The 22575-nt window shown below is 43.2% G+C and overlaps 1 protein-coding gene across 6 annotated transcripts in view; it reads right to left on the bottom strand.

Annotated features, from left to right (window-relative positions):
• Positions 1-22575, bottom strand: part of RGS6 (regulator of G protein signaling 6) — a 516863-nt gene that overhangs the window by 170480 nt on the left and 323808 nt on the right. For all 6 annotated transcript variants that reach the window (XM_054028464.1, XM_054028466.1, XM_054028465.1 and 3 more), the window contains one exon: positions 13271-13370. In XM_054028464.1, the coding sequence (XP_053884439.1) occupies positions 13271-13370 (100 nt within the window). The remainder of the gene's footprint in view (positions 1-13270; positions 13371-22575) is intronic.

The following is a 22575-nucleotide window of genomic DNA, read 5'->3' as shown; positions in this document are numbered from 1 at the left end:
AGTGAAGGGGGGAAAAATACTGCCAGAGGACCTTGCACCCAAAGAGCTCCAAATACACAAGAATAGCAGGCCCCATTAAAAACCCAGCCTTTGTCATTCTGCAGTGATTGTGGTTCTGGGGTGTCTCCTATTCTAAGTATTTATTTTAGTGGTTACTGCAGAGCCTGCAATTGTCAATGTTCAGATTTTAGTGTTGCTAACTTTAAGCCATGAAAGCAGGGCTATTTGAATTACAAATGGTTTGTGCTTCTATCCCCAGTTCCCAACGCTGAGGTTAATTCCTGCCGTATCCCTCTCATACAACTCCTGGAAAGACAGGCAATTTACTATAGAAATGTAACAAATACCCCAAATCAGAATGTTTTGCTCATAGCCACAACAGTGATACTTAAAATTGTGGGTCATCATCCAGTGAAGGCCAAGTATAACTGAACTTCACTCCCAATTCTGCCGTGGTACCTCGTGACAGCCAAAGCCTGTGCTGAGTCCCATTCCCTTACCCATCCTCCCTTGATCCCATCTCCATTGCTCAAGAATCCCCCTCCTGCTAATATTGCTCCTTCCATCCAAATTGTGCCTGCCTTCATAATGACTATTAGCATCTGAATTATGATTTGGTATTGACCAGATATCAATAGTCTTTGTATCTGATTATTTAAAGAGAAGTGGAATCATCCAATCCCCAATAGATGTAAAATCAAAACCATAGGACAGGGAATTCCACTAAAGTGCAACACAAGACTATACGGATAAAATAATTGGATATCTAACTTTTTATTGTAAAAGAAAAATATTACTTTTCTCTTCAAGTTCATGTGATTTTGGAATTATGATTTAAAAGTGAACATGCTTGGGATTTTCAGTTAGGCTTCTTTTTAAAGCTCATTTGTTTAGTTTCTCAGTTTTAAGAATTACACATTGTGAAGCCGTGCTCATACTGTAGAAGGATCTGCTCCTAGAAATTTCCTGTTCAGTATATGACTATAATACTGAGGTAGACACAAGCGATGTCATGCCAGATATCCTCTTCCTGCAGCAGAAGCAGGGATCACATAGGAATTAACTGAAAAGTTTAGTTGTATTTCTCTGCAGAACAAAAAATATATAGTTTTTCTCTTGCATATGGTAGTGAATCATACAGCTAAAATATCCAAGCTCCTTAATTCACACTGCACTTAGAATAAAGGATTTATCGGGTAAAAAAATATATATACCATTATGTACATTTTTCAATAAAATTGGGCTTCTGTCCATTTTTGCTTCTTTATAATATATATAAAAAGGCTGGAATGTTTTTTTTTCTGCTTTTCTTTTACATATGAAATTCATGTCTTGTCTACACTGAAAGACCATGGCCAAGTCTATAGGGTTCCTAGGCACTGTGGTATTACAAATAATAAATAACTGATTTGTTCCTAATTGAACTGGTTAAGCACAGACAGTTCAGTGTGTCTACACTGGCTATGTTGATTTGTTTACTGGAATCTGAGAGTCAAAGTCAGAAGGGAACATTTTGATCATCCAGTCTGACCTCTTGTGTAACACAGGCCATAGAACTTCCACAAAGTAATTCCTAGAACAGAACTTTTAGAAAGATCCAATCTTGATTTAAAACTTGTCAGTGATGAAGAATCCACCATGACCCCTGGTAAATTGTTCCAGTGGTTAATTACTCTCACTGTTAAAAATGTATGCCTTATTTCCAGTCTGAATTTGTCTAGCTTCAACTTCCAGCCATTGGATTGGGCCAAAAGAAATCTGATGAGGTTCAACAAGAACAGGTGCAGAGTCTTGCACTTAGGAAGGAAGAATCCCATGCACCGCTACAGGCTGGGGACTGACTGGCTAAGCAGCAGTTCTGCAGAAAAGGACCTGGGGATTACAGTGGACAAGAAGCTGGATACAAGTCAGCAGTGTGCCCTCATTGCCAAGAAGGCCAACGGCATATTGGGTTGTATTAGTAGGAGCATTGCCAGCAGATTGAGGGAAGTGATTATTCCCCTTTATTCAGCACTGGTGAGGCCACACTTGGAGTACTGCGTCTAGTTTGGTCCCCCCACTACAGAAGGGATGTGGACAAATTGGAGAGAGTCCAGCGGAGGGCAACAAATATGATTAGGGGGCTGGGGCACATGACTTACGAGGAGAGGCTGAGGAAACTGGGGTTATTTAGTCTGCAGAAGAGAAGAGTGAGGGGGCATTTGATAACAGCCTTCAACTACCTGGAAGGGGGGGTTCCAAAGAGGAAGAAGCTAGGCTGTTCTCGGTGGTGTCAGATGACAGAACAAGGAGTAATGGTCTCAAGTTGCAGTGGGGGAGGTCTAGGTTGGATATTAGGAAACACTATTTCACTAGGAGGATAGTGAAGCACTGAATGGATTATCTAGGGAGGTGGTGGAATCTCCATCCTTAGAGGTTTTTAAGGCCTGGCTTGACAAAGCCCTGGTTGGGATGATTTAGTTGGGGATTGGTCCTGCTTTGAGCAGGGGGCTGGATTAGATGACCTCCTGAGATCTCTTCCAACCCTAATATTCTATGATTCTATTCTAACCCTCATGTTGTTAAACTAAACAGACTGAGCTCCTTGAGTCTATCACTATAAAGCTGGTTTTCTAATCCTTTAATCATTCTCCTAGCTCTTCTCTGAACGCTCTCCAATTTATCAACATCCTTCTTGAATTGTGGGCACCAGAACCGTACATAGCATTCCAGCATTGGTTGCACCAGTGCCAAATAAAATTAAAATATCCTTTCAAGTAGTAGAGATTCCCATTTATGCATCCCAGGATTGCTTTGCTCTTTTGACCACAGCATCACACTTGGAGCTCATGTTCAACTGAGTATCCACAAGGCCTCTCCAAATATATTTCTGAGTTGCTGCTTTCCATGATGGAGTCCCCACCATTCTGTAAGTATGACCTACATTCTTTGTTCCTAGCTGTATACATTTACATTTAACCATATTAAAATGCATATTGTTTTCTTGCACTCAGTTTACCAAGAGATCCAGCTCTCTCTGTATTAGTGACCTCCACTCTTCATTATTTATCACTCCACCGAGTTTTGGTACATCTGTAAGCTTTACCAGTGATGGGTTTACATTTTCTTCTAGGTTATTGATAAATAGCATAGGTACAAGAAACTGATTCCTGTGGGACCCCACTAGAAACATACCACTTGATGACAATTTCCCATTCATTATTACATTTTGAATACTGCAACCCTGTGTCTACACTAGTGCTGTGCTAAATCTTTTCACTTACAGTGACCTCTTGGAAGATATCCCACTGTTCCTGGCACAGTTCCCCAAAGCAGTGGATTCTAGGTGATTTCAAAAAGCAGCTGCATTGGGGACAGTAGAAGGACCATTTTAACCTATTTATTTTTAATTTTTTTGTTGTCCTTAAAATAAACATTAAAACTACCCTAAGATAACAATCTGAGATTTGAATGGCACAGAAAGCTTCAGTTATGCTTTCCCCATTAACTGTAACTTAGCTACATTGCACATAGAGGAAGCATCCTGATATTAAACTTACCACTATGTGTAAAGGAATAAAATATGCTACATGTGAGACTGGTGTTACAGTTACTGGGGGAAACCATAACTTTGAATTTCCTGACTTTAGTACATAGATTGCATTAACATAGGTTTTTTACATTTCATTAGAAGAAACTATCATGATTTATAATTTAAGCCTCTTTAACTGAAGGTCAGGGCTTTCTCACTAAATACCTTGAAAATTTGTTTGACTAAGGCAGCTGAAGAACGGTAAATAAGAGCGAGTAAAATGTATTTACTGAAAAATGTGAATGATTTATTTTTTTAAGTGCTGGAATGCCACCAAATGAAAGCTGAAATACACTGTGATTGATTGATTCAGGATCGTGCCTTTCAAATTATGTTCAATAAAGATTTGTGGATTCAATTTGCTATCGATTGTCACTTCGTATTTAGTATAATTCATTCCACAGCACTTAATGGTATAAATGGTTATTTGTCTTAGGGTCAAATCTCCCCTCATGCCTTAGAGGGCATGGACATCTCCCATAGAATTAATGTGGCTCTGTTGCACAGATGATGGAGGGAAAGCCCACAAAAGTATTGGGGGTGGGATAGAAAAGGACAGAGAAGAAGTAATGAGTGAGAAGAAATGAGGCTGGGTTGGTGGATCCACCACTACCACAGATCCACTGCCCACTGTAGAGCAAAGGCAGAACAGCTGAAGTATTACAGCCTCAGGACAGTTGTTCAAATTCAGTGACCACATATGATACATGATGGGCCTTACATTCAATCTGTGCTCTTGTGCTATATCATTCAGATTCTGAAATAAACTTTCACAATAATGTTATGCTTTTGAAGACATCAGGACAAAAGCAAGAGTCATTAATCATTCATTTTCATGACTTTCTACAGGTGGTGAAATATCGATGACTCTTTTTAATGCTCCATCCATTAACCACAATATTCCATCAGCTAAATGCAGTGTGTTTTATAAGACTGTAGTCAGCACCAAGAAAACTCTTACCTAGTAATGTTTTGATACCAAGAGTGAACTATCAATTCATCTAACCCCTGTTTCTATAGTTAAATTATCATCAAGTCAGCCCCATTTCATTCCAGTTCCTATGCCTGTGCTGAAGGCTAAAAGTCCTGAAAGCAATCCTTAAAAAAAATCAAATAAAACACAAGATGACTGTGGTTGCTTGTGCCAAGCACAGAATTCTTGCTGGCAGCTCTCATCAGCAGTCTGGCCTATTAACCTCTATGCCTTCTATTTTACAGCAGGCAACAATACTTTTGTGATATTCCAACTTGATAAGATGGCTACGTCTTTTTTTCCCCATTTTGAAAATGTCTCTGGTGTCTGTAGAGAGAAGACAAGTCATGACAGAAAGTCTAAATTGACTAAGGGTATGTCTCCATTTGAGGTGGGAGGTGCGATTCCCAGCTTGTGTGGGTACCTGTTGGGTGGCTAACTCGAGCCACCACCCATGCTATCCTGGTTACCTGGCTATCCTGTTGTTTTTAGAGCTGGGTACATCTGTATGACCTGGGAAACACACCTTCCAGCTCAGTTGTAGACAAATCTTAAGAATGAGGCAAATCCTGTCTGCTAGACAGATTCTTATGTGCCCACCAGAAGCTCAAGGTAACAGGTCTGTTGTCTAAGCCTCAGATTCATCATACCTTGACTTTACAGTAATCACACATTCAGCTCCTGGAAGGATATGTTCAGCCCTTCATTCTTCCATGGCAGATAGATTAGAGTCTGGATCTTTTGGATAATACCTTATAGCTCTGTCTACTCTGTGGACATGAAAGATCACATGACACATTAAAGTTTGCTGCAATGTTCTAGGCCAAATTTTACTCCTCCCTACCATTGTGCACTGGGCTATTTCCTTAACTACTGCTCTCCACTGTCAACATGGCTGTTTTTAAGTGCTGTCATGTGAAAACTATTGCTCATTAAAGTGTCTAATTCTAACAATTTTAAAAGTGAACTTTAAATTATTTAGGGGCAATCCTTGAGGCCTGGATCTGCATTCTTACAGATCACGTTAGCCCCATATGATTCGTAAGCAGGGATGAACAATCTTGAAGGGGGCAGATGGCTAAGAATCAGTTCTTTGGGAGAAGTGTATACAGCCACCTTTGAAGGAAGGCTTCCCTACCTCCCTCACAAGCCCAGAGTAGCTGTGGCATCAAGCAAGCTATGCAGTTTGGCCTGTTTCTCTGCCAGAGAGCTGGGAAGGCCAGTATTAGGGGATGAATTGCACAGAAAAAAATAAGCACAAATCAGGCTTAAATTAGAAAAGCACAATATATTCACAATATGGCTGTGAATCTACATTAACTATATGAAATCTGATGCACAACTGGGTTGTAGCAGTGGGCAGTGGCACATAATACACAAAAAACATTTTATTACTGTATATATGGATAGAAGATAGAAATAATGCAGAACCCTGTTAGATATTTAGTCAAAATGTACAACACAACTACTATTCTTAAGTTTATTTTCTTGTTAGTTATTTACTGGAGAATAATATGCTGTGCATATGTCTGTGTATGTGCACGCATGCTCACTCACACCCCCACTCAAAGATATGCAGAAAATCCCACATTTTAATAATTTAGTTTCAAAGACTGGTCACTTTAATTTACATTTTTACAACCTTGTCTTACTCTATAATATCCCCAAACCCTCTGAACATCAGGCTCTCTGTATCTTTGCTTTGCAATGAATTGAATGAAGCTTTAGCAATTGGCAGCGAATTAGTGTACTTGTAGCACTGAACTCATTCTCCCCCTACTTTAATCAAAACTAGCAAGTTCAAAAGGAAAAAGGGGTAGAAGGAATTGCATATAAAGCTGGCATAACTCTTCTGCTCCTTAACTGGGTTCATTTGTGTCCTGGCACCGGACCAAAAGAGTTTAGGAGAAGACTGAAGAAGAAAATTGCAAGCCATGCAGTATGTGTATTGGAACTGACATGTCTAATATGATGTGATTCATGGAGGCTTTGGACTACACTAAATAAAGGGGTACAACAGCCCACCCATTGTGGGCAGAGTGGATTACATTTCCTAATGTAATGGAAAGAGGAGATGCATAATAAAGAATACCGCCAAGATGTGGTGAAGAAACTCACTTCAGTCTTAGCTTGAAATAATTTAAAAACTTAACTTGCCCAGAGCAATTGATTTCCAGTGAGAAGCAAATATATATGAATATGGGGCTCGTGAGCTGGTTTCCAATGAGTGACTATTGGACACCATTGAATTTACTGTAGAACATAGATATGGAAAATCACCAGAAACCGTTTAAGATTAAAGTTGAAATGTATAAAAACACATCCACCTGAAAGTTATTTTGGGAAGTTGGTTTGCATTTTGTGAGATTCTTATTTTATCCAAATGGGTTCATTCATCATTACCAAAAGAACAGAATATGCAAACTGATCCTTACTTTGTTTAGAGGTGAGACCATCACCAAAGCCAAAATGCAGCATCCAAGCACTACCTACACTTTACACCACTTGCGGTACTGAAAATACAGCCAACGTGCTAAATTTTAAGTCCACATGAGGGCATTTTTTCAGGAAGCAAAACTGTAGAAACAAAAATGGACCCAAATTAGAAGTTCAGTTTCACAATTTGACTAGCAGGTGGGTTAGTGGATCTGAGATATTGGCTTCATCTATTACAAAGACAGGGACTAGCTTTAAATCTGGGGAAGTTTCATGCTAGATCTCAAAGTTCAGGGATGCTGGACAAGGCTCAGCTAAAATCATGTAGCCAGACTAAGTAGGCAGATGTGCAGCAGGGCCACAGGAAGAAGAATCCTTTTTGGAACCATCTGTGGAGGCTCTTTCAGGCTAATAACTAAAGCCACCCTTCACAGAATCATAGAAATGTAGGGCTGGGAGAGATCTTGAGAAGTCCTCTAGTCCAGCTCCCTGCACTGAGGCAGGACCAAGTTAACCTAGACCACCCCTGAAAGGTGTTTGTCTAACCCAGGGGTAGTCAACCTATGGCATGCGTGCCAAAGACGGCACGCGAGCTGATTTTCAGTGGCACTCACACTGCCCGGGTCTTGGCTACTGGTCCAGGGGGCTCTGCATTTTAATTTAATTTTAAATGAAGCTTCTTAAAGATTTTAAAAACCTTATTTACTTTACATAATAATAATAATATATATGGAGATATACCTATCTCATAGAACTGGAAGAGACCCTGAAAGGTCATCAAGTCCAGTCCCCTGCATTCCCTAGCAGGGCCAAGTACCAATTTTGCCCCAGATCCCTAAATGGCCCCCTCAAGGATTGAGCTCACAACCTTCAGTGTAGCAGGCCAATGCTCAAACCACTGAGCTAACCCTCAACAATAGGTTAGTTATATATTATAGACTTATAGAAAGAGACCTTCTAAAAACATTAAAATGTATTACAGGCATGCGAAACCTTAAATTAGAGTGAATAAATGAAGACTCGGCACATCACTTATGAAAGGTTGCCAACCCCTGGTCTAACCTGTTCTTAGAAACCTCATGCCTAGTCCCCATGCCCTGCTCTCTATGAACTGCTGAGGAATGGATTGCTTATCATGCCTCCCCATGCCGACCTCCCCACTTGCATACTTTCACAGCAAAGGAGACTTTCATAACTGCAGAGGAGGAGCTAATTTGTCCCCTTAACTGAAGTGTTTAATTTGAAGTAGGCACAATCCCGAGGAAAGGGGCTATAACCTTATCCTCACAGTCGTCTCAAGAGTTCATCTTCACAATGGCCCGGCTGTGAAAAATTGTTTTGACAGAAATTGAGAATCCTTCTGCACAACCTGTTCAGGTGGTAAAATGGTTCTACTTTACCATTCTAACACAAACTCCATTGACCGGGAGCACTATTAATAATAAATTATCTCTTTCCCTGTAACATGGACTTTATATCCTCCAGCTGAATGCCACTCTATCAAAGAAGAGGCATTATGATTTGTTTGGGGACCACTGCATGCACACTTGTCAAAAGATAGATGCTGGCTTGTTAAGGCGAAATATACAGCAGTTTAAGCTTAGTTGAGATCACTAGTCTCAAGTGAATGTATGTTCACACCAAGAAAACTACAGACCAGCTTCAGCAAAATTGGCAGTTTCTGTTCAGAGATGCCCAGGCCTGAAATAAAAGAGATACTACAAATCAAGAATGAAGGGCATTGGCAGAGCTGTGTGGAGGTAGATTGTATTGCACCTGCCTGCCCTATGCCTGGTTCTCAGTCTCCCCTGAATGACAGGGAAAAGCTGCAGGTTAGGGGTGAAACCCTTTGGCAACAATGTCCGAGGCAAAAGGGGTCATGGCTGAAATATTTGGGGCAAGTACAGATCGAGTTTGAGGGGAATTTGCAAAACCAGGCCTGAAACAGCAGGGATATGACAGTTGAGAAGCAAATTGGCAACCTTTGAGAGCAGCAGACAGGAAAAGCAGGAATGTAGTAGGTTATAGATCAGGAATAAGGAGGAATTAAAGTGCTAAGTGGATCAAGACTGGAATAAAGGTGTGTAGATCAGAGTTCAGGTGTACTGGTGGAGCTGGGTGAAGAAGACTGTTGTACTAGAACAGAAGGATGTTAGTGGATTACAGCAGCGAGTTTCAACTAGGGGTACTTGTACCCCTGGGGGTATGTAGAGGTCTTCCAGGGGGCACATCAAGTCATCTAGATATTTGCCTAGTTTTACAACAGGCTACATAAGAAGCACTAGTGAAGTCAGTACAAACTAAAATTTCATACAGACAATGACTTGTTTATACTACTCTATATACCATACACTGAAATTGAAGTATAATATTTATTTTATGATTATATGTTAAAAATGAGAACAAAAGCAATTTTTTAGAATAGCATGCTGTGACCCTTTTGTATTTTTATGTCTGATTTTGTAAGCAAGTAGTTTTATGACAAATCAGACTCCTCCAAGGGGTACAGTACTCCGGAAAGATTGAGAACCACTGGGTTACAGGTTCGGATTAAGGTGAATCAGAAGGGGAACGAATAGCTAAAAGGCATTGGATTACAGGTCACCCGGGAGGTACATTATCAGAGGTATGAACAAGCTCAGGACCAACATGGAGAAGATTTGGAATCAGGTTTGGCAGAGCTGTTGGTGAAAGGGGCTGTCCATATCTGAATAGCATAGGTGCTGCAGATCAGTGCAACATTGCTTCGGCAATGGTGTACAGAGAGCCCTTGCATGAAAAATAGCAGTGTTTGAAAGCTCTGGGATCCTTGTATGGAAATACCAGGTTAATAGTGAGATGCATTGGCAGAGGTGTAGAAGTCAGGTGCAATGGAATGGTGGTTAATATACTGAGGAGGTGTATTGACACTACTTTTTGATAAATGGAATACCATGGAGTGGTGAACTGTATCAGCATTCCAGTAACAGAACACTATTGGAGGCATCATTTACTTTACCTGAGAGGGGAATGTGTGGTTTCTTCCACTGCAGCGAGTGCTGTTCTAGACACTCACTACAATAGGCATTTAGGGAGATAGCAGATTCACATCCTTCCGTACCACAACACACATGGTCGCCACTGGCCAAAGATGAGTGTTGAAGTGAAGTGAAAAAAAAAAGGCATTATTCTACTCAAACCTCACTTCCCAGAGTCACAGTCCCATAATTCCTCATATTCCATTCTAACCCTCCTCTGACAGCTCCCTGTTCCACCTTCCCTCCTGATCTGTGTCTGATTTCCACTCTCCACAGTTTACACACACAGCTGAGAAGAAGGAGGAAGAAAAATGCCAGTACCGTATACTGCGTTGCTGCAGTCAAGAAGTAACCCCATGTGTATTACAGCATGGCTATTGTTAGCCTGACAGTAAGTCATGCCTTGGCATTTTTATTACATTTTCCATGTGGAATTGGACTGTTTGTGAACATATAGAACATCATTGGATTTCAGAAATTAAAATCTTTCCAGATAAGTCTATTCTTAGTGTCAAAGGCTTTGTAAGTATTTCTTTCTATGCTAAGAACATTAAGCAAATCAAGGGTTAAGAAATGTAATTTGGCATTGTATCATGACAAAACAATCTTTCTTTTGTTTTTATCATAGATATAAATCTAACTAGCATCAATTTGCGAGGGGCAGAGGCAGCGGGGGGCAGAGGAAAAATGCAGGAGACTTCAGATTCCTTATTTAACCTCTGTTTTTCCCTGCTGTCCAACCTCCAAAGCTCCAGGTCACAGCCACAATTGGCTGAGAAGAACTGGCTCAGGTTTCAAGTTAGCTGAAGGGACTGTCAACTGAGCAACACAACACATTTCCTGCATCCTCCTCTGAAAAGGTTTCCACACATTTTAGATTAGGTTCTGTTGTTTTATCTGATTCCGTTCGCTCCATCCCTCTTTACTAAAAATGTTTGGAACTGTAGTTCTCCTCTGTGGAGAGAACCAATTTCAAGGTGACACTATTGGAGCTGCTATTCTGGAATAGCAGAATGCAAAAAGGGCACTTTTCACTCTACCGGGGAGCTGTCTCCCGTGGTGGTGCTTAAAGATAAATATAATCAGCTTAGAGATGCTGTTATGTCTCCTGTTTTCTTCCTCCTCCTAATGGCTTGATGACTAGATCACTTGCTTAATCAGGTCAATGAATATTAACAAGAATATGGGCAAACTCTCTTAGCTGAATAAGGATTGAGCCATCCTGTTTGTGTACTCTGCACTAGAGCTTTAGGATGAGTTTTCAAACTAGATAAAACAGTTATTTTCCCTAGGAACTTTCAAAAATATTAGTCAACATATGCTCCAGTCATAAGCCTCAATTTAGTGTCTTTTCACATCTCATTGTAGATTGTTTCTCTTCCATGCCTAATCCTGCAAACTGCTTACTACATTGAGTCACACCCTGGAAATCAATTGGACTACTCACAGAAGTAGAGTCTATTGCTTGATAAAATGTATTCGCAGGATTGAGCTCTAAATCAGTAGCAACACCATGTTACTTTCCATATTCTTGCCTTGACTTCTACATTGCTGGAGGTCTGTACTTCACTCCTGTGCTGAACATGGACATGGGCCATTGTTTCTGATACAGAGATGTCAAATCATGCTTCTTCTCATCCCTCTGACTGAATCAGCCTAACCTGAAAGTCTCTGGTCAATCCAACCTTCCTCAAAGTAGATTTTACTGCCTATTTACAAGAGGATATTGGCTTTTTGCATTTTTACTAATCATTGTAATGAGTTGATTGTCAGTGAAATGTGCCACAAAGAATAAAGTCTCTTTATCCACATAACAGGTAAAGCAGCAGTGAAAGCTTCCTCAAACTGTCCCAACAATGCGCTTCAGACCTGGCCTGGAAAAAGATACTCCAGGGCTGAGAGGACATTTCACAGTTAATGGTTTATTCAAACCCTTATCTTCTCTGCTGGGATTGCAAACAAAGTAGAAAATTAGAACTAGTGTCATTGTGGGATTTTGTGAGGTGGACAGCTGTCCACTGGGAACGGAACTGACTCCCCTGACTCATTCTACATCTGTCACCAAGAGCATCTATCACATGGCAATGACTTTTGGTCTCAATAGCCATGGACAAGTTCCAAGCTGGACCTCTGGGAAGGAATGGCTCTATATTCCGATGCCACGCTCCTGAGTCACCCCTGGTTCCATAGGTTGAGACACAACTTCATTGTGCTAGAATGGTCCCTGTAATAGAGATTTAATATTCCCATGGGGCTCCTGTGCACAGTGGCGTAGCCAGCTTCTAAGAGGAGGGGGAGCAAACCTAAAAGGAACCCCCCTTGGCTCCTCCTCTGGCCACACCCCCCTTAGCTGGCTCCTCCTCTGGCCGCTCTGCGCCCCCCCTCCCCTTGACTGGCTCCTCCGGCCACACCGCCCCTCCCCCCATGGCTCCTCCGGCCCTGCCGTGCCACCCCCGCGGGCCGTCCCCCTTGCTTCTCTGGCCGCGGCTGCTGGCCGCCATGCTGCACCCCCCCACTCCTCAGGTCTCGCCCTCCGTCCCCTTGTGGCTGCTGGCCGCCAGCCTGCGCCCCCCCCTCCTCCGGCCGCGTGCCCGCCGCCCACCCATGGCTGCCAGCCGTGCTGCAGGCGACCAGCCTGCGCCCCTCCTCGCTCCTCCGGCTGCAGTTGGAAAGGCGCCGCTTTGGGCAAATTTGCTGAGGGGAAGTGGCTGCTTCCCCTGCACCCCGCTAGCTACGCTACTGCCTGTGCACACAGAAGAAGTCTAAAGGAACTGTGATTCAGTATCTGGGGAGGACAAGAAACAGATTCCTCACATTATCTTCCCAGCAGCTCTCCCGAGTGCTCTTTCAAGCCTCCTGACTTTAGCCGACCTTTTTGTCTATCTGCTGATCATGTGCTGTATTTGCCAACTTTATTTCTAATGTCTCAAACGGGAGCCTGTATCCCCCTGTTCCTGTGTGATGTCACTATATAAGATATTGCATGGCAATGTTGTGATGCAGACTAGAGCTATACAAACACTTAACAGGTTTTCAGAGATCACCCTAAGGAAATCCAATCACTTGGCTAAAAATTGTTACTTTTTACAGAAGAGAACCAATTTGGCATCATCTTTTATGCTTTGACTGAAGGGCACATCCAGAAAATAGGCCCAGGTCAGCTTTTCCCTTCATTTCCTCTTCCTCCCATACTCACCTCTTATTTGCGAGGTTACAGGGCCATATTCCTTTTAGCACTAATTCATAGTCTTTCATTCAAACCATGGTTCTTACCTGTGACGACGCTGGGGATTTTAGACAGAAAGCTCTTGACTGTTCGGATGGGAACTCCACCTGCTTTGTCATCCTGCATTCTTGTAATTATATCTTCAATCTGCCAAGGGGGAAGGAAAGGATTACATTGGGTTTGCAAGAATAGTGACTATAGATACTCAAAATACTGATAAAGTATTGGCACCAGCAAAAACTAGGTGCCATGGAATCTTTTCATGTCATTTGCTAAGATTTGCTAAGCTATTCCAACTCCCTTGTCACTGGGAAGAAGGGGAAAAGGGATTGAAAATGTATTGATATGATTGGTTAATGCAAGGCTTACATGAACAATCCTAGAAATGGAAGACTAAGTTCCAGACATGTCAACGACTTCCATTTTTTCCTATTGGGCCATATCTTGAATTCCTTACTCAGTCAAAACTCACACAGAAGACAGCTGGCCCAGAATAATTAATGCACTTCAAAGGTAAAAGTAAAAGAATTGGAAAAAAATGAAGCAAGTGGAAAAATTAAGCAAAATTTCAGATAGTTTCAGTTGCTCCTGGCATTGGTTGCCACATATTTGGGAATAGCTGCATCACACACACATGGCTCCAGCACATAAGTAATGTAGTCAATCCAAACATGACTCCCCAAAACAGTGGAACAAATCAAAGCTGAACTTACATCCTTAATATGTGCAGTGATGTGAGTTACCTTGGGAGTGAGACAAATGGTGCTGTGTGTATTGCTATACTATACTTACTAGCTGGCATCTGACTAGAACAAGTTGAAGTGTGTGTGTGTGTGTGTGTGTGTGTGTGTGTGTGTGTGTGTGTGTGTGTGTGTGTGTGTGTGTAAAAATTAGTGTTGATGAAAGTTAGTATGTCTTTTTTATTGACATAACAGGTACAACATTGATGGCAGCAGCAGCTCAAACTTTCTAATACTCCCTTCTCAGCTACAGCTGTGTGAAATAATGGATTTTTTGGTTTGCTGGCAATTATGAAAAAAATTAAAATTCATTTTGGTTCGGGTCAAAACCAAATTAAAATTTTTGTCAAATCAATAAATTGAAAAAGGCTTGTTTTGGGTCAAATGAAACATTTCATTTCAACAAAACCTAAACGTTTTGTTTCATTTTCAACCTTTTAAAAGATTTTTGGGAAATCTGAAACAAAAAATCATTTCAAACTGAAAAATCAAAACATTTCATTTTGAAAAATATGTCAAAATAAAATTTAGATATTTTTTTTCTGAATTTTTGCTCAAAAAGCAGTTTAAAGAAACAGACATGAATTGGCATTTTGGCATTTTTTGCCTTCACAACTGAGAATTTATGCCAATTCGGGGAGTGGGGGGGCTGTTTTTCATGGTGTGGAACACTTTACAATCACTGCTGATCTGGGCTCTCTTTGAATCAGCAATCTATAGGGAGACTACTCAGCTTAATAATCTAGGGTTACCATTCGTCCGGATTTACCCGGACATGTCCTCCTTTTGTGTGCTAAAAATAGCGTCCGGGGGGAATTTGTAAAGCACTCACAATGTCCGGGATTTCCTCCTCCCCCGGCAGAGCGAGCGGCTGGGAGGGCTGCAGGAAAGTCCCGGGCTGGATTCCGGAGCAGCTTCCTCCTCCCACCCCCACTCCCTGCATTCTGAGCCGGCCGGCAGCTCCTCCTCCTGCAGCCCGGTCCCGCAGCCCTGTGCAGGGCCAGGGACCGGGTTTTGTGTTGTGCAGGGGAGCTCAGCCATGTGTCCGGCTGGCACAGAGCCCAACACCCTGTTCTGAGCAGCAGGGTAAGGGGGGGCAGGAGAAGGGACAGGGAGGTTCTGGAGGGGGCAGTCAAGAAACGGGGGGGGGGCTTTTGGAGGGGAGTGGAGAAAGTTTTGGGCAGTCAGGGTACAGGTAGGGGGTAGGGTCCTGGGGAGCAGTTGGGGGGGGTCTTAGGAGGGGGCAGTTAGGGGACAAGGAACAGGGAGTCTTAGGTAGGGGGTGGGGTTCTGGAGGGCAGTTAGGAGCAGGGGTCCCAGGAGGGGGCAGTCAGGGGACAAGGAGCGGGGGGTAGGGGGCTGGGAGTTCTGGGGGGGAGCTGTCAGGGGGCAGGAGTGGGGAGAGGGATCGGAGCAGTCAGGGGACAGGGAGCAGAGGGGTTTAGATGGGTTGGGAGTTCTGGGGGGGGCTGTCAGGGGGCAGGAGTGGGGAGAGGGATCGGAGCAGTCAGGGGACAGGGAGCAGAGGGGTTTAGATGGGTTGGGAGTTCTGGGGGGGAGCTGTCAGGGGGCAGGAGTGTGGAGAGGGATCGGAGCAGTCAGGGGACAGGGAGCAGAGGGGTTTAGATGGGTTGGGAGTTCTGGGGGGGGCTGTCAGGGGGCAGGGGTGGGGAGAGGGATCGGAGCAGTCAGGGGACAGGGAGCAGAGGGGTTTAGATGGGTTGGGAGTTCTGGGGGGGGCTGTCAGGGGGCAGGGGTGGGGAGAGGGATCGGAGCAGTCAGGGGACAGGGAGCAGAGGGGTTTAGATGGGTTGGGAGTTCGGGGGGGGGCTGTCAGGGGGTGGGGAGTGGTTGGATGGGGCGTGGGAGTCCCAGGGGTCTGTCTGGGGGTGGGGGTGTGGATAAGGGTTGGGGCAGTCAGGGGACAAGAGGCAAGGAGGCTTAGATAGGGAGTGGAGTCCCGGGGGGCAGTTAGGGGCAGGGGTCCCAGGAGGGGGCAGTCAGGGGACAAGGAACGGGGGGAGGGTTGGGGGTTCTGGGGGGGCGGGAAGTGGGAGGGGCAGGGGCGGGGCTAGGGCGGGGCTCCTCCCGTCCTCTTTTTTGCTTGTTGAAATATGGTAACCCTAAATAATCACCTGAGCCATGCCACACTCTCTCTCTCTTGTTATCTACATGACCAGTCTGCTAAATTTAGAGCCTATTTTCCATATAGACAGCACGAAAGGGGAAAGGGTCAAGAGAAGATCTAGCTCAGAGCAGTCAAACATTTCAGTAAAGGAAGATGGTAGAATCAGGCCACTTTATTTCTCTATTCAGAATCACTGGTTTTGCCCCCACTTTAATACTAATAGTGGAAGAAAAGATGAGAATTGAAAATTCTGGTAGTTCTGCGGCATGACTTCTAATTTAGCCACACACACAAGATGTTAAATTTAATTACATTATGGTCATTATTACTGAGCTGTTCAACTATATTAACCTCTTGGACCAGATCCTGTGCACCATTTAGGACTAAATCTAGAGTTGCCTCTCCCTTTGTCGGTTCCAGGACTAGCTGCACCAAGAAGCATTCATTTATGGTGTCTAGAAATTTTAACTCTGCATCCCAGCCTGAAATGACATATATCCAGTCAACATGGAGATATGTGAAATACCCCATTATTATTCAGTTTTCTATTTTTGTAGCCTCTCTAATCTCCCTGAGCATTTCATAATCACCATCATCCTGGTCAGGTGGTTGGTAGTATATTCCTACTGCTTTACTCTAATTATTCAAGCATGGAATTTCTATCCATAAAGATTCTATGGTACAGTTTGAGTCTTAAGATTTTTAATATATTTAACTCTATGTGTGCTTTCACATATAGTGCCACTCCCCCACAAGCATGATCTACTCTGTCCTTCCTATTTATTTTGTATGCTGGTATTACTGTGTCTGATGGTGTATGATTGGAACATGACCATTTGTATCATTACTACTGTCCCTGTTAGACAATTGCAACACATCTTGTACACAGTATATTATGTAAGGTGTCAATGGAAGTTATTGTTTGCCAAGTATGATTATCCTGTTTATATGCATGTATCATTTTTGTATCTGAAGTGATGAATATTGGCTATATCTATCTATCTATTTGTCTATCTATCTATCTATCTATCTATTTCAAGTGTGTTTGCTCCTGGGAGAACACCCACCAGGTAATTTACATCCAGTCTGGCCAGCACATTGTGAATGAACTGTTCAAGTTGATGGCCCATTAAAGAACACTCAGCTCTCACAATGGGCCATAGAAGAAGCTCTTCCTCACCCAGTGAGCTTTCCTATGGATGCTTTAGCCAGAATATGGGTAATTGCTGCTCCTATGAATCATCAAGTCATGTAAGGGCATGTGACTTGCTCACATGACCCTGCATTCCTTCTTGTACTTGTAATTTTTGCAGAAACTAAGGCTGAGAGCTGTGTTTGGGACAGTGAAATTCCCTCCACATGGGGAAGGTATAAAAGACCCTGGAAGCATCTCCATTTTGCCTCTTTCCTGCTCTGATCTCTGGACTACAGACTTACACTAAACGAAACAGATTGACTATGGACTGAGGACTTTCCAATGTTTTGGAAGTTACCAGAGTTGTTACAAGCCAGCCGTCTGTAACATCACTGATACAAACCTCATCCAAGAGCTTTGCAATGATTGTCTGTATATGACTTCCTTAACCCTTTTAAATCTCTCCTCTTTCTTTTCTCTTATAAATAAACCTTTAGACATTAGATACTAAAGAATTGGCAACAGTGTGATTATTGGGTAAGTTCTGAGTTATATATTGACCTGGTTATGTGGCTGATCTCTTGGGATTAGCATTTGTATACAAACACTTATAAAATTTGTCAATATTTACTTGTCTGCCTTCATGTGATGTAACTGAATGGGACTCTCATTTGACTGTTTCTCTTCAGCTCCTACCTGTACTTTACCAAATTCTATCCTCTCCTCTTTGTTAGGATATAGAGAATGCCCATTAAGAGATCCTCCCCTATGGGATGTCTCTGTCCAAACTGTGTGCTCCTTCTCAACTGTCAGCTTTTCCCTACCTCTTAAGTTTAAAAATTTCTCTACTACCTTTTTAATTTTACATGCCAGCAATCGTTTTGGTTTAGGTGGAGCCCATCCTTCCTGTATAGGGTCATTCTTTCCCAAAAGGTTCCTAATTGACCTATAACCCTTCTCCCTACACCACTGTCTCATCCACACATTGAGACCCTGTAGTTCTGCCTGTCTAACTGGCCTGCACATGGAACTGGAAGCATTTCAGAGATGGTTACCATGGAGGTCCTGGACTTTCATCTCTCACCTAGAAGCCTAAATTTGGCCCCCAGGACCTCACACTGATCTTTCTGTATGTCACTTGTACCTACCTATAGTACGACCATCAGCTCCTCCCCAGCACTGCACACAAGTCTGTTTAGATGTCTTGAGAGAGCCGCATCCTTCACACCCAGCAAGCAATTCACCATGCAGGTTCTCCCAGTCATCACAAACCCAGTTATCTATATTTCTAATAATTGAATCCCCCATTACTATTATCTATCTCTTCCTGATAACTGGGGTCCCCTCCCCCAGAAGGGGTATCCTCAATGTGAGAGGATACTATGATATCATCTGGAAAGAGGGTCCTAACTATGGGATCATTTCCTTCTGCTCCAGTTGATGGTCTTCTTCCCTGAGACTTTCATCCTCCTCAAAAGCACAGAAGCTGTCAGACTGGGGGTGGGACTGCTCTACTGTGTCCCGGAAAGTCTCATCTACGTACCTCTCTGTCTCTGTGGTGGGGCGATTGCCCCACGCCCAGAGAGGGTGGGCTGCAGCAGGCCTAGGCGCCTGCGCAGACGCACAACCAATCAGGGAAGGGCTTACAGAGAGCCAATCAGAGGACAGATTGGGGCCAGCCAATCAGGGCCCGGCTTAGCCATATAAAAGTCTGCCCAGAGCAGGAGCAGTCAGTCTGTCCCAGGCCTTCAGAGGGGAAGGTCTGTCTCCAGAGCTGGGAGGCCAGCACCACGGACAGCGCAGTGCAGGCCAGCTCGGGAAAGTGGGAGAAGGCCCTACTCCATAGCCTGCCAGGCGGCAGGCCTGGGAGGAGGAGGCCTAGCGTAGAGAAGGGCTGTTGGGGAAGCGGTCCAGAGGGATAGACAGAGGAGGAAGGAGAAGGAAGACAGCGAGACTGTCACCCGAGGGCCTCTGGACCGGGACTCAGAGTAGTGGGCGGGCCTGAGTCCCCCCCCCCCCTTCTTCCCCCCTTTGTTTGCTGTGGTGCCCTACGCACAGCCACAGGCCGCAGGGAGCGGCCAGCCAGAACTACGCCAGGTCCTGGACTGTGAGGATCAGGCTTGAAGGTGTGGGGCTGTTGTTTACCAGCCCCCCACCCCCCCCCCGGAAGGGGGTGTGAATGGACAAAGGGACACTGTCGGAGGACAGTGCTCCGAAAGAGGACGCCGTACGTTGAGAGCAGCGCAAGTCCGCGCACCCCGCGAAGGCGAGACGACAGGCGGGATGCCACCCAAAGAGGGTGCTCTACTGGCGAGACGACCAGGAGGAGGCACCGCAGCAGTGAGCTACCGACCTGTCACAGTCTCCCTTATCTCCTTCAGTTCAGCCATGAGCTGCTTTGCACCAAATGCATACATATGCCAGCTGCCTACAATCATAAACATACATGTGACATTCAATAAATTGGATAGCCTCTATTCTGCACAAATGCATATAACTATTTCCAAAAGCCAAAACAACAGTAGGGTCTGATTGCTGGGGCAGTGGAAAACTCAAGTTCCTTTCTATTCCCTCTAAAATATGAGGGGATTTTTGCCCTTTTGAGGACATTCAATCTCTGTTTCCACCTGGAGACAATTGTGTCAGTTCCAGGGGGAATGACAAACTAAACATTAGTGCTGTGCAGATATCAAATATCTTCAGGACAGCCTTTCCTCTGATCAGAAGTCTGAGGTCTACAAGATGTCCCCTGTCCATGACACATTCAAGGCTCCTCTTCTACCAATTATGGATGTTTAAAATATAGTGCTCCCTCGTTACACTAGGAGTTGGAGTTCTGCAATTCTTCCATTCCCTTTGGAACGCAGGTCTGATGTCTAGGGGATACTGGATGCCCCTTTTTCATAGTGTTTACACTTTCCCTATGCTTTCCTCAGGATGGATGGGCAGGAATGTAATCTTTGCAAAGAATCTATCTCCACCACAATGACAGACTGAAGCATTATAGCCATGAACCTGGATGATTTCCCCTTAACTTTAGAAGCATTTTTTAAAAAAATCTCAAGTCAACTTTGATTTGCAGTCTCCACTTCTACATTTCAAAAATTAATTTAATTTCAAGGTTTCCTGGGGTTGTAAGGCAGTCTTGCCTACTGCAGATGCTGAATTTGATCATCATGTTTGCAACCCCAGGCTATCACATGAATGAACTACTCACACTTCTTATCAAACTGTCTGTACTGGGCTATTTTGATTATCACTTCAAAAGTTTTTTTTTTTTCTCTTACTTAATTGGTCTCTCAGAATTGGTAAGACAACTCCCACCTGTTTATGCTCTCTGTATGTGTGTATATATATCTCCTCAATATTTATTCCACTCTGTATGCATCCGAAGAAGTGGGCTGTAGTCCACGAAAGCTTATGCTCTAATAAATTTGTTAGTCTCTAAGGTGCCACAAGTACTCCTGTTCTTTTTGCGGATACAGACTAACACGGCTGCTACTCTGAAACTTGTTTATATATTAATTTTAAACTGACATATGCACTGGTGAACGGCTCAGCAGCAGAAACCAAGACACAGAGAAAAATGATGTTAGAGTTACAACAGATTCTGTTGACAGCAGATTATCCATATTTAATCTGTCACAGACTAATGTTGCTTCCCCGCTACCATACAGACCACTGAGGAACAGAACAATTTTACTTACACCTTAACTCTGTGCACCACTCCGAGCTCTCAGTTAGCCATAATAGTTTTCCCCATTTAAGAATTGTTGGAAGAGCAGCAGCTCGTGTGTCCCATGCTGAAGAATACACATTTCAACAAGGACTTTCAAAGAAATAGGAGCATCACAACATCAATGAATGGCCTGGCAGCCATAACAGAGTCTTGCAAGGAACTTTCAAAATTACTCAGTGAACAAGAACATATGCAATTACAGTGCCACATCTATGCTGAGGACATGGAACTGCTAGTGAGCAGTCACTGCGTGAATTATGTCACACCAGCTTTTGTCCCCACATGGAAACCAGAAGTGCAGAGGCACTTGAAGATATCAAAATTTGCTGATTCTTTCTGCATCTATCTAAAATACAGCTTTTGCTATTGATTCACACTGCTAAAAATCTTGTCCAGGCTCTCATCATTTAATTACTGCAACATCTTCTCCAGCCTTGACAAATGCAATCTTGCCCCACTCATATCCATTCAGAGTGTGGCTGCAAAGATCATTTTCCTAGCCTGTCACCGGGACCATGTCACACCCTCTCTCTGAATCCCTCCACTGGCTCCCCCCACCCCAATTCCATCAACCATAAGCTGCTTGCATTCACTTTCAAGGCCCTTCAAAGTCAAACCCCATCCTACCTATCAATTCTCATTCACTATCAAGTTGTCAGTGCTTACTTCTGATAAGCTCATGATGCCAACCGCCATTGCTCACTAGTTAAATTTTCAAACAAACAGCTCCATGCTTTCTCCCACACTGTCCCACAAGTCTCCTGGTCTACGGTAGGGCCATCAAGTGCTACAGTAATACAAATACCAAATAGTAATAATAAAACAAAAGTTAAGCAAAACATTCCCAAACAAACAAACAAAAACACAGTTGAAAAGTTTGAGTCACGTGTATTCTATTATCCCAAGTTTACTAATGGAAAAACTGAGGCATAGAGCAATTAAGTGACTTGTCCAAGATCACACTGCAAGTCTATGCAGATCCAAGAATAGATCCCAGATCTCTTGTCTTCTGGTCCTTTTAACCATGAAACATTGACCAAGATTTTTAAACATGGGTGCCTAAATTTCAGCTCCTAAATTCTTATTTAGATGTTTAACTAAGCAGGCTGATTTTTTTAAAGTAGCATCCAGAAGCTACCAGCTCCCAAGACATATATTTCTTCCAATGCAGTTGATATTCAGGATGGACCAAAATGTTCAATCAAACTCTGAACTAGCAGAAACTTCAACCTGATTTAAGATCTGAATGAGTTCAGTACCTCATGCCTCCATAAACCCAACTACCATGGCACCTTTGAATGGAAATCAGACACACAACACAACTAGATCTTTCCATTTCACACTAGAGGGGAGAAAAACAACTTCTGGGGGACATGCTCACCAGGAGTAGTTAGACCCACATTTTCAAGTGTTCTTTAATTTTGAGGTCTCCAATTGTAGTTGTAGGACTAGAGCTGCACAAAAATTCTTTATTACAAAAAATGGACCAAATTTTCATCAATATTTTAGCCATTTTTTAAAGTGTTTTGGTTTCTAATGAAAATTTTCTATTAAAAATTAATTGTTGCAGTGAGAAAAACACCTTCACTCCTCCTCTGCGCACACACACA

The sequence above is a fragment of the Malaclemys terrapin genome, chromosome 4 (genome assembly GCF_027887155.1).
Source record: "Malaclemys terrapin pileata isolate rMalTer1 chromosome 4, rMalTer1.hap1, whole genome shotgun sequence".
NCBI lineage: Eukaryota > Metazoa > Chordata > Testudines > Emydidae > Malaclemys > Malaclemys terrapin.
Note: the sequence above shows the minus strand (reverse complement) of the source record. Positions and strands in the feature narration are given on the sequence as shown.